Source organism: Oncorhynchus gorbuscha, linkage group LG10 (genome assembly GCF_021184085.1).
Source record: "Oncorhynchus gorbuscha isolate QuinsamMale2020 ecotype Even-year linkage group LG10, OgorEven_v1.0, whole genome shotgun sequence".
Classification (NCBI taxonomy): Eukaryota; Metazoa; Chordata; class Actinopteri; order Salmoniformes; family Salmonidae; genus Oncorhynchus; species Oncorhynchus gorbuscha.
In genome coordinates this window covers 30,144,156-30,157,136 of record NC_060182.1, presented here as the reverse complement: position 1 = coordinate 30,157,136, position 12,981 = coordinate 30,144,156, and the positions used below count along the sequence as shown (strand labels likewise).

The 12,981-nt window shown below is 47.2% G+C and overlaps 1 protein-coding gene across 2 annotated transcripts in view; it reads left to right on the top strand.

Annotated features, from left to right (window-relative positions):
- LOC124045085 (MICOS complex subunit mic25a-like) overlaps positions 1-12,981 on the top strand; it is a 63,320-nt gene that overhangs the window by 23,418 nt on the left and 26,921 nt on the right. The window contains exons 3-4 of one of the 2 annotated variants that reach the window (XM_046364316.1): positions 8,053-8,121; positions 8,380-8,450. In XM_046364316.1, the coding sequence (XP_046220272.1) occupies positions 8,053-8,121; positions 8,380-8,450 (140 nt within the window). The remainder of the gene's footprint in view (positions 1-8,052; positions 8,122-8,379; positions 8,451-12,981) is intronic. The other variant, XM_046364317.1, reaches the window with a different exon arrangement.

Here is a 12,981-nt window from a genome sequence, read left to right as displayed (position 1 = left end):
ATGACAGGAGCTATGTTGTAGAAGCAACATGTCATACAGAGAGAGCAAGCGAGAGAGACATGTTGTTAGTTCATTGTGCTGTCACTCAGCAACACCATAATGGGAAGCCGCCTCACATGGATCTACTAGCAGTTAAATGGAAGGTGTTCTCTGAACCAGAGGCCCTGGAGGGGTAATACGTCCTCCTGATACCCCCTGATATTTATAGAAGAAGAGACAGGACACTGAAAGCGATCTCCTAGACTCATTATTGCCTGCAGGAGAGGATCCATCTCAAAGACAGAGATTGGCTGAGGTTAATACATCTCTTGTCTAAATATCTCACTGCAGAATTCACTTCACCCTTCTTTTTTTTTAAATGGCCGCTAAAACAGGAGCCTGCGTGCGCTGAAAACCTGGTCCATTTACAGCGCATCAAAGCATGGCTGTTGGTGTCGACGGTGGGATCGTTTGTGCTGGGCTGATAAGTGCCCCTAGTGTAGTAGGTGTGTAGAACAGCACTTAGCCTGCGGCGACGCCCAGGCAGAGCCACCCTGCACAGATTAAGATATCCATTGGATTAGCACAGCAGGAAGTGGCACTGGGGGTGGGCAGGGGGAGGGTGGCAGATGAGGGTGGCTGACGGCAGTTGCCAGCCAGGAAGAGGAGTGTGAGACGAGCCAGCTGCCAGCTGTTAGATTAGCACAGGCAAATCCGGTTAATGCAGGTAGCATTGCCACGGCAATGTATTCAGGAAGGAAGAAGAGGTTCACAGTGAAAGTAACGGTGGGTTTAAATGCCACTAGGCCATTCCTTCTTGACCCTACTTTCACTATGAACCCACACTACCCACCTGCACATATGATGGAGCTTAGACTTTCTACTGTTTTTAATAACAGACACAATATAGTAATAGTCTCGCAACAGGGCTCCCGAACCATCCTACGACATTTAATCAACGTTTTCAAGAATCCAGGTCTTTACATTCACCTTTTTAGATATACCCAGTCCAAGATGGCAGTTTATGTATGTTAAATATTTGGGAAATTCAAAGACGCCTCGAAGCCCCACTGGATATATGGGAAGGATGCACTCTAGTTTTGTTTTGAGGCATTCTATCAGCTCCCTGGTGGTATGAACTGGCCTGAATGGAGATCAGTCAGTAATGGCTAAGAAGGAGATCCAATAGTACTGTAGTATCTGGGTCAATGTGTCTGTAATCCCACTTCCACGTCTCATCTTGTCAGCCCTCATTGTAGTGTAGACACAAACAGACACATACACACACACACTCTCTCATGCACCCACACCCACACACAAATGCACAGACACAAACGTATTTTCACTTACATAAATGGGTTAATAATTTTAGCCATGCATAATGTAGCTACAGAACACTGATTCCAGAGAACCACAGTGGGTCACTGCTCTTTGGTAAATCTGCATTTAATTGCAAGCATCACAATCTCCTGGACCGGTGCTCACACAATAACAGTCCCTGCTGTAGTTCCTTGCTTGTTATGAGAACCTCCTCACAGCCTCATAAAATAAATTAACATTTAAGAAGCAGCAGTGTCATGCAGGTGAAAGAGGACCCAAACGCGACTTAACAGAAACAGAGTTTATTAAAGTCCAAAACGGAATAACAGAAATCCTCTAGATTTGTAGAGGGGAAAACAACTGGAGAAGCGGCCACAGACTGCAGGTCGCTTCGGGTAGGCGCAGGCCGTAGTCGACTGAGACACCTGCTCACACGCAGCATCTGATGAAGGCACAAAACACGACAGGACAGGGTGATACACAATCACGGCAAAAACACGACAGGACAGGGCGAAACGCAATCACAGCATGGTGAATACAATACAAGGAACCGACCGCACAGGAACGGATCACAAAGGAATAAATAGGGACTCTAATCAGGGAAAGGATCGGGAACAGGTGTGGGAAGACTAAATGATGATTAGGGGAATAGGAACAGCTGGGAGCAGGAACGGAACGACAGAGAGAAGAGAGAGCGAGAGAGTGAGAGAGGGAGGGGGAGAGAGAGGGATAGAACCAAACAAGACCAGCAGAGGGAAACGAATAGCATGGGGAGCACAGGGACAAGACATGACAATAAATGACAAACATGACAGTACCCCCCACTCACCGAGCGCCTCCTGGCGCACTCGAGGAGGAATCCTGGCGGCAACGGAGGAAATCATCGATGAGCGAACGGTCCAGCACGTCCCGAGACGGAACCCAACTCCTCTCCTCAGGACCGTAACCCTCCCAATCCACTAGGTATTGGTGACCCCGTCCCCGAGAACGCATGTCCATAATTTTATGTACCTTGTAAATAGGTGCGCTCTCGACAAGGACGGGAGGGGGAGGGGAAGACGAACGGGGTGCGAAGAAAGGGCTTGACACAGGAGACATGGAAGACAGGATGGACGCGACGAAGATGTCGCGGAAGAAGCAGTCGCACAGCGACAGGATTGACGACCTGGGAGACACGGAACGGACCAATGAACCGCGGAGTCAACTTACGAGAAGCTGTCGTAAGAGGAAGGTTGCGAGTGGAAAGCCACACTCTCTGGCCGCAACAATACCTTGGACTCTTAATCCTGCGTTTATTGGCGGCTCTCACCGTCTGTGCCCTGTAACGGCAAAGTGCAGACCTCACCCTCCTCCAGGTGCGCTCACAACGTTGGACAAACGCTTGAGCGGAGGGAACGCTGGACTCGGCAAGCTGGGATGAGAACAGAGGAGGCTGGTAACCCAGACTACTCTGAAACGGAGATAACCCGGTAGCAGACGAAGGAAGCGAATTGTGAGCGTATTCTGCCCAGGGGAGCTGTTCTGCCCAAGACGCAGGGTTTCTGAAAGAAAGGCTGCGTAGTATGCGACCAATCGTCTGATTGGCCCTCTCTGCTTGACCGTTAGACTGGGGATGAAACCCGGAAGAGAGACTGACGGACGCACCAATCAAACGACAGAACTCCCTCCAAAACTGTGACGTGAATTGCGGGCCTCTGTCTGAAACGGCGTCTAACGGGAGGCCATGAATTCTGAATACATTCTCAATAATGATTTGTGCCGTCTCCTTAGCGGAAGGAAGTTTAGCGAGGGGAATGAAATGTGCCGCCTTAGAGAACCTATCGACAACCGTCAGAATCACAGTCTTCCCCGCAGACAAAGGCAGACCGGTAATGAAGTCTAAGGCAATGTGAGACCATGGTCGAGAAGGAATGGGGAGCGGTCTGAGACGACCGGCAGGAGGAGAGTTACCCGACTTAGTCTGCGCGCAGTCCGAACAAGCAGCCACGAAACGGCGCGTGTCACGCTCCTGAGTCGGCCACCAAAAGCGCTGGCGAATAGACGCAAGAGTGCCTCGAACACCGGGATGACCAGCTAACTTGGCAGAGTGAGCCCACTGAAGAACAGCCAGACGAGTGGAAACAGGAACGAAAAGGAGGTTACTAGGACAAGCGCGCGGCGACGCAGTGTGCGTGAGTGCTTGCTTAACCTGTCTTTCAATTCCCCAGACTGTTAACCCGACAACACGCCCATAAGGAAGAATCCCCTCGGGATCAGTAGAAGCCACAGAAGAACTAAACAGACGGGATAAGGCATCAGGCTTGGTGTTCTTGCTACCCGGACGGTAAGAAATCACAAACTCGAAACGAGCGAAAAACAACGCCCAACGAGCTTGACGGGCATTAAGTCGTTTGGCAGAACGGATGTACTCAAGGTTCTTATGGTCTGTCCAAACGACAAAAGGAACGGTCGCCCCCTCCAACCACTGTCGCCATTCGCCTAGGGCTAAGCGGATGGCGAGCAGTTCACGGTTACCCACATCATAGTTGCGCTCAGATGGCGACAGGCGATGAGAAAAATAAGCGCAAGGATGAACCTTATCGTCAGACTGGAAGCGCTGGGATAGGATGGCTCCCACGCCTACCTCTGAAGCGTCAACCTCAACAATGAATTGTCTAGTGACGTCAGGAGTAACGAGGATAGGAGCGGACGTAAAACGTTCTTTTAGAAGATCAAAAGCTCCTGGGCGGAACCGGACCACTTAAAACACGTCTTAACAGAAGTAAGAGCTGTGAGAGGGGCAGCAACTTGACCGAAATTACGAATGAAACGCCGATAGAAATTAGCGAAACCTAAAAAGCGCTGCAACTCGACACGTGACCTTGGAACGGGCCAATCACTGACAGCTTGGACCTTAGCGGAATCCATCTGAATGCCTTCAGCGGAAATAACGGAACCGAGAAAAGTAACGGAGGAGACATGAAAAGAGCACTTCTCAGCCTTTACGTAGAGACAATTCTCTAAAAGGCGCTGTAGAACACGTCGAACGTGCTGAACATGAATCTCGAGTGACGGAGAAAAAATCAGGATATCGTCAAGATAGACAAAAACAAAAATGTTCAGCATGTCTCTCAGAACATCATTAACTAATGCCTGAAAAACAGCTGGCGCATTGGCGAGACCGAACGGCAGAACCCGGTACTCAAAATGCCCTAACGGAGTGTTAAACGCCGTTTTCCACTCGTCCCCCTCTCTGATGCGCACGAGATGGTAAGCGTTACGAAGGTCCAACTTAGTAAAGCACCTGGCTCCCTGCAGAATCTCGAAGGCTGATGACATAAGGGGAAGCGGATAACGATTCTTAACCGTTATGTCATTCAGCCCTCGATAATCCACGCAGGGGCGCAGAGTACCGTCCTTCTTTTTAACAAAAAGAACCCCGCCCCGGCCGGAGAAGAAGAAGGCACTATGGTACCGGCGTCAAGAGACACAGACAAATAATCCTCGAGAGCCTTACGTTCGGGAGCCGACAGAGAGTATAGTCTACCTCGAGGAGGAGTGGTCCCCGGAAGGAGATCAATACTACAATCATACGACCGGTGAGGAGGAAGGGAGTTGGCTCGGGACCGACTGAAGACCGTGCGCAGATCATGATACTCCTCCGGCACTCCTGTCAAATCGCCAGGTTCCTCCTGAGAAGTAGGAACAGAAGAAACGGGAGGGATGGCAGACATTAAACACTTCACATGACAAGAAACGTTCCAGGATAGGATAGAATTACTAGACCAATTAATAGAAGGATTATGACATACTAGCCAGGGATGACCCAAAACAACAGGTGTAAACGGTGAACGGAAAATCAAAAAAGAAATAGTCTCACTGTGGTTACCAGATACTGTGAGAGTTAAAGGTAGTGTCTCAAATTTGATACTGGGAAGATGACTACCATCTAAGGCAAACATGGGCGTAGGCCTGTCTAACGGTCTGAAAGGAATGTTATGTTTCCGAACCCATGCTTCGTCCATGAAACAACCCTCAGCCCCAGAGTCAATCAAAGCACTGCATGTAGCACCCGAACCGGTCCAGCGTAGATGGACCGACATAGTAGTACAAGATCTAGATGAAGGGACCTGAGTAGTAGCGCTCACCAGTAGCCCTCCGCTTACTGATGGACTCTGGCCTCTTACTGGACATGAATTAACAAAATGTCCAGCAACTCCGCAATAGAGGCACAGGCGGTTGGTGATCCTCCGTTCCCTCTCCTTATTCGAGATGCGAATCCCTCCCAGCTGCATGGGCTCAGTCTCAAAGCCAGAGGAGGGAGATGGTTGCGATGCGGAGCAGGGAAACACCGTTGATGCGAGCTCTCTTCCACGAGCCCGGTGACGAAGATCTACCCGTCGTTCTATGCGGATGGCGAGAGCAATCAAAGAATCCACATCTGATGGAACCTCCCGGGAGAGAATCTCATCCTTAACCACTGCGTGGAGTCCCTCCAGAAAACGAGCGAGCAGCGCCGGCTCGTTCCACTCACTAGAGGCAGCAAGAGTGCGAAACTCAATGGAATAATCCGTTATGGACCGTTCACCTTGGCATAAGGAAGCCAGGGCCCTAGAAGCCTCCCCACCAAAAACTGAACGGTCAAAAACCCGAATCATCTCCTCTTTAAAGTTCTGGAATCTGTTAGAGCAATCAGCCCTTGCCTCCCAGATAGCTGTGCCCCATTCTCGAGCCCGGCCAGTAAGGAGTGAAATGACGTAAGCAACCCGAGCTCTCTCTCTAGAGTATGTGTGGGGTTGGAGAGAGAACACAATCTCACACTGCGTGAGAAAGGAGCGGCACTCAGTGGGCTGCCCGGAGTAGCAAGGTGGGTTATTAACCCTGGGTTCTGGAGGCTCGGCAGGCCAGGGAGTAACAGGTGGCACGAGACGTGACTCTGGAACTGTCCAGAGAGGTCGGAAACCTGAGCGGCCAGGTTCTCCACGGCATGGCGAGCAGCAGACAATTCCTGCTCGTGTCTGCCGAGCATGGCTCCTTGGATCTCGACGGCAGTGTAACGAGCGTCTGAAGTCGCTGGGTCCATTCCTTGGTCGGTTCCTTCTGTCATGCAGGTGAAAGAGGACCCAAACGCGACTTAACAGAAACAGAGTTTATTAAAGTCCAAAACGGAATAACAGAAATCCTCTAGATTTGTAGAGGGAAAACAACTGGAGAAGCGGCCACAGACTGCAGGTCGCTTGGGTAGGCGCAGGCCGTAGTCGACTGAGACACCTGCTCACACGCAGCATCTGATGAAGGCACAAAACACGACAGGACAGGGTGATACACAATCACGGCAAAAACACGACAGGACAGGGCGAAACGCAATCACAGCATGGTGAATACAATACAAGGAACCGACCGCACAGGAACGGATCACAAAGGAATAAATAGGGACTCTAATCAGGGGAAAGGATCGGGAACAGGTGTGGGAAGACTAAATGATGATTAGGGGAATAGGAACAGCTGGGAGCAGGAACGGAACGACAGAGAGAAGAGAGAGCGAGAGAGTGAGAGAGGGAGGGGGAGAGAGAGGGATAGAACCAAACAAGACCAGCAGAGGGAAACGAATAGCATGGGGAGCACAGGGACAAGACATGACAATAAATGACAAACATGACAAGCAGCTCTTAATGGGGCCTTCAGAGAGAGTTCAGACAACGGGAGATGAGGCAAAGCAGTGGGCCTGGGCTGACTCAGACTCCTCCTCCTTTCCTCCTCCCTTCCCATGATTGGAGAAGATGAGAGGATGGGGGTCAAATGGACGATAATTTGTCCTGTGATAGTTGAATTGGTGTGAATGCATACGAGCGGGGCTCCTCTGTTTCCACTGTCATCTCCCTCGCCTTGAGATGACTTGTGTAGGGTTCAGATTGTGTGAAATATGAGAGAGACTGACCCCACTGGCACCTGGTGAATTGATGGGGATTCAGGGCTGGGCTTCAGCGATGCTCCCATCACTCTCCTGCGCTGCTCACCTCAAATCCCCCCGGTTCGCTCTCTCAGTCGGAAAGACGAATATCAGAAATAATTAAGGGAAGCCCATTTAGCCTGGGCTTAAGGATGGCATTCTGAGGCACGGTCATTACCTCATCAAACTGAGGTGCTGCCTGTCAGGAGTAATTAGAGAAATGAGACTCCACCTGGGAAGTAGCCACACCATTGGTTGAGAATCCAACGGCTACCCCCACGATACAGTGACATGTAGTCTCTCGTAACAGACTATAGCTGGCCAGGGCATGCAAGATTTGCTTCTGGGGAATTGAGGCACTGTGCTATGGGCCAGTGCCTATATGATATGGGCTAATGTGGTGGCTACACCAGAGTCTCCTCAGCAGTAATTAGAACTGTTACTGAGTACTGTGTGGGTGATGATGGTCTCTGTGAAAGTCTTTATAGCATAGCACAATGAAGAGACCGTGTGTCTGTGACCAGGCTCACTGATCCCTCCCCAGTCTGCCTGACTGACTGCCAGCAGAACATCTACGAACTACCCCATGATGGCCAATAAAACCTATTAAAGTTCCTATGTACCCTCGAACAAGGCAGTTAACAAGAATTGCATCAGCTAATATGCAGTTGTTAAATGAATTGGCTGTTACCTAAGGCAATGATCTGGGATGGTGGACAAATAAGGAGGTGATACTGATTATAGTCGTATTTGTATTAACATCCAAACATTTGAATTATTCATGGATTGTATCATCATTTCTTTTTTATGCCATCACTCTGAAGGTTTTTCCACATCTGTCCAACTACAGCCAACCTGACCGTCTATGGATGGTTGTTGAACGAATCGGCGAGGTGTGTAGGCTCAGTTGGTCGCTGTACATATACGTAGATGCATTACAATGTTGGGGGGAAAAAACGACCCATCTCATTATTGAAAGCTTGTTGGCTGTAGTTGGATACACTGTATGTATTTAGTACGTGTTGGGGCGTAGTAGATGTGCATTTTATGAGGGATCATGTTATTTTCTTTCATCATATGAACTGTACAGTAACCTTAACCTTACCTGTTTCTTTCAGTATTTTCTCATAATATTTATTTGTTTATTTCAGAATTTGGATCGATACAAGAAAACCAAGAAACAGTTCTACGACCAAGCCACAAAATCCAAAGCTCTTGTAAAGTAAGAAGAACCACTTGTCCACCTGTATAGTTCTGTTCACATCCAGACTCTACAGTAAAACTTGCTACAATGTACTACCTGTGGAAGTACAGTCCCTCTGTAGCACAACCCAACACCACAGACAAAGTGATTTACAATTGGTTTGCCCTGAAAAAGCTATAACACTTGAATGTGTTCTACTAGATCTATGATGGATCCATGTAGACTGTAGATCGATTTCTCATCTCGGCTTTGCTGTAAATTACACAGCGATTGTATACTAGTTCCTCCCGTTTTGTCTCCCAGTACAAATCACAGTAATTGATGTTGTTGTCGGAATGGTAGAAGAGTTTGTATACAATGAACCAACGACTGATGTGCTTTTGGTTTCCATGGAGATTGAAGATGGCACTGTTGAAGATGGCGCCGGAGAAGATGGCTACCGTTTCATGGGCTCTTAACCAAACGCGCTATTTCATTAGTGTGTTCGCATTGTTTGTAACTTACTTTGTACATAATGTTGCTACTAACGTCTCTTATGACCAAAAAGTCCTTCTGGAAATCAGAACAGCGATTACTCACCTCGTACTGGATGAAGAATTTATCTTTAATGAGTCGGACGAGAGGGATTTACTCCAGACACCGAACAGGCCCTCATCCCGTCATTCACAGGAGAAAGAGACAGAAAAGATATTGCGGAAAGAGATCGGGGTGCCTTGTGAGGATCCTCTGGCGAGTGGCTAATCTGCCCTTGCCATCCATACTACTGGCCTACGTACAGTCTCTGGAAAATCAATTGTACGAACTAAAAGCATGCATATCCTACCAACGGGACATTAAAAACAGTAATATCTTATGTTTCACCGAGTTGTGGCTGAATAACGACATGAGTAACATACAGCTGATGGGTTATACGCTGTATCGGCAGGATAGAACAGCAGCCTCTGGTAAGACAAGGGGTGGCGGTCTCTGTATACGTGTAAACAACAGCTGGTGCAAAATATCTAAGGAAGTCTCAAGGTTTTGCTCGCCTGAGGTAGAGTCTCATGACAAGCTGTAGACCACACTATCTACCTAGAAAGTTTTCATCTGTATTTTTTTTTGCTGTCTCCATACAACCACAGACCGATGCTGTCACTAAAACCGCACTCAATGAGCTCTATACCGACATAAGCAGACAGGTAAACACTCATCCAGAGGTCGGCGCACCTAGTGGCTGGGGACTTTAATGTCAGGAAACTTAAATCCGTCAGCATGTTAAATGTGCCACCAGAGGGGAAAAAAACTCTAGACAACCTTTACTCCACACACAGAGACGCGTACAAAGCTCTCCCTCGCCCTCAATTTGGCAAATCTGATCATATTTATATCCTCCGGATTCCTGTTTACAAGCAACAATTAAAGCAGGAAGCACCAGTGACTTGTTCAATGGAAAAGTGGTTAGATGAAGCAGACGCTAAGCTAAAGGACTGCTTTGCTATCACAGACTGGAACATGTTCCGGGATTCATCCGATGGCATTGAGGAGTACACCACATCAGTCACTGGCTTCATCAATATGTGCATTGATGACGTCGTCCCCACAGTGACTGTAGGTACATACCCAACTAGAAGCCTTGGATTACAGGCAACAGCTGCACTGAGCTAAAGGGTAGAGCTGCAGCTTTCAAGGAGCAGCACTCTAATCCCGCTATGCCCTCCGACAAACCATCAAACAGTTAAAGCATCAATAAAGGACTAAGATCGAATCTTACTACACCGGCTCCGACTCGCGTTGGATGTGGCAGGGCTTGCAAACTATTACAGACTACAAAGGGAAGCACAGCCGGGAGCTGCCCAGTGACACAAACCTACCAGATGAGCTAAATTACTTCTATGCTCGCTTTGATGCAAGTAACACTAAAACATGCATGAGAGCACTAGCTGTTCTCGATGACTATGTGATCACGCTCTCCGGAGCCAACGTGAATAAGAACTTTACACAGGTCAACATACACAAGGCGCAGACCAATTGGCAAGTGTCTTCATTTTCAACCTCTCCCTGTCTGAGTCGGTTATACCAACATGTTTCAAGCAGACAATCATGGTCCCTGTGCCCAACAACACTAATGCAACCTGCCTAAATGACTACCGACCCATAGCACACGTCTGTAGCCATGAAGTGCTTTGAAAGGCTGGTCATGGCTCACATCAACACCATTATCCCAGAAACCCTAGACCCACTTCAATTTGCATACCGCCCCAAAGATCCACAGATGATGCAATCTCTATTACACTCCACACTGCCCTTTGACACCTGGATAAAAGGACCCCCCATTTGAGAATGCTATTCATTGACTACAGCTCAGCGTTCAACACCATAGTGCCCTCAAAGCTCATCACTAAGCTAAGGACCCTGGGACTAAACACCTCCCTCTGCAGCTGGATGCTGGACTTGCTGACAGGTCACCCCCAGGTGGTGAAGGTAGGTGACAACACATCCGCCATGCTGATCCTCAACACTGGGGCCCCTCGGGGGTGCATGCTCAGTCCCCTCCTGTACTCCCTGTTCACTCATGACTGCACAGCCAGGAACAACTCCAATACCATCATTAAGTTTGCCGATCACCAATAAGGACAAGACAGCCTATGAGGAGAATATTCTGGCAGTGTGGTGCCAGAATAACAACCTCTCCCTCAAAGTGATCAGGACTAAGGAGATGATTGTAGTGTTTTGTTGTTAGGAGCTCTCAAACAATAGCATGTCATTTTTTCGCAGTAATATCTACTGTAAATTGGACAGTGCAGTTATATTAACAAGAATCTAAGCTTTCAGCCGATATAAGACACTTATATGTACCGACATTTGTTGTTCCTCTAAAATCTGCGATGGTGACAAAAGGCGCTGCATGATTTACAACTGTCCCGTTGACGGGACGCCAATCCCTAAGAAGTTTTAACCTAACTGGGAAACATCTGTAGGTGTATTGGGCATCATAAGCTCCACATCTGGTAAACTGGAGAATGACATATGTATGACAGGATCTATTCACCTGTGCCTGGGCTGGAGACTCAGACTAACGTTCCCTCTGAGCAAGTGGATATCTGAGACACATGGAATTAATGCAGATTAATAAAAACGTACACACTACACTCATTATGCCCAATATTGTTTTATTAATCAATATTACATAATGTCCTTTTCACCTGTAGAATTATGAGAGGCTTGGAAATGACTCACAAATGACAGTGAAGTTGTTGATTTATTTCAGAATAGGGAATCCTACAAATATCTGCCAAAATAATGTAAACACTTGAGTAAATGAGGGACACAAAGTATATTGAAAGCAGGTGCTTCCACACAGGTGTGGTTCCTGAGTTAATTAAGCAATTAACATCCCACCATGTGTAGTGGTCTTTATATGTACCACAGGAGAACCAAGAAATGAAGATCGACACCACGGCTGGCTTTCTGGCTTTTATGTCGATCTGCAATAGTATTGTGAAAAGACAGGAAAGGAACACATCAGTCTCCAACGCACCATCTGACAAGTTGTTCTCTCTCAGTGTTTTCTCAGACTCACACAATCACATTCATACATAAAGCCATAATGTATGTATAAAATAAATAATAACCCATCTTTAACACAAAGAATGTATAGTCTTAATTCCTAGACAATAGAGCCATACCTGCAATAGTATTATGAAAAGGCAGGACAGGAACACAGTCTCCAATGCACCATCTAACAAGTTGTTCTACACAGGAGCATGAAGGTAAAACACATATCCTGTCTCACATCCCCAATACATTGCTAGGTGCTTTCAGTGTTGACAGTATTAAAATACAACAACCCATGTACAAAAACACTGTAATACAAATAAGCTACAACATGAAATTGCCTTTAATCCATTCAAACCTTAGATGGTTAAAACTACATTTCCCATAATGCAACGCTAGCATCAGTCGGCAGCACAGCTAACTGTTTGCTTCACAGAAAGGCATGCTAGCTAGCAACAGCAATAACTTTTTGCACTCTGTAAACTATATATACTATATCAATAACAACAATACAACTCTGAAAGTTACATGTTTCAATAATCTCACACTCCCTTATAACAATATCTACAGCATTGACCTTGGGATGTTTGATTTATTTCACGTTATGGACTTCTACAAAGGAGTAATCTGCAACACATACCTTTCTCTCTCAGTGTTTTCTCGGACTGAGGAGAACAGGAGCTACGAGTATACCAGGGTGTACTACCAGAAGATGTTAACATCATTCAGTTACTGTAGCTGCCTACCTAACATCAACAGGCAGCACCAGTAGCACAACAATTAAAAATAGACACCAAAGTAAAGTTCCTGGCGATCATAGCGATCTGACTCCCCCTTCTGTCTGAACTTGGAATATTCCAGTTCGTGGGCTTGGGCACCTGACCCTCAACCTGGTTGTTCTGTTCTGCGTTGTGTACTATTCTAATAATATGAAGTTTGATGGAATAACCATTTTAACTCACCTACACATGCTTAGGGTCCTGTATAAAAATGCTGGGCAGGCCATTATTTTCCA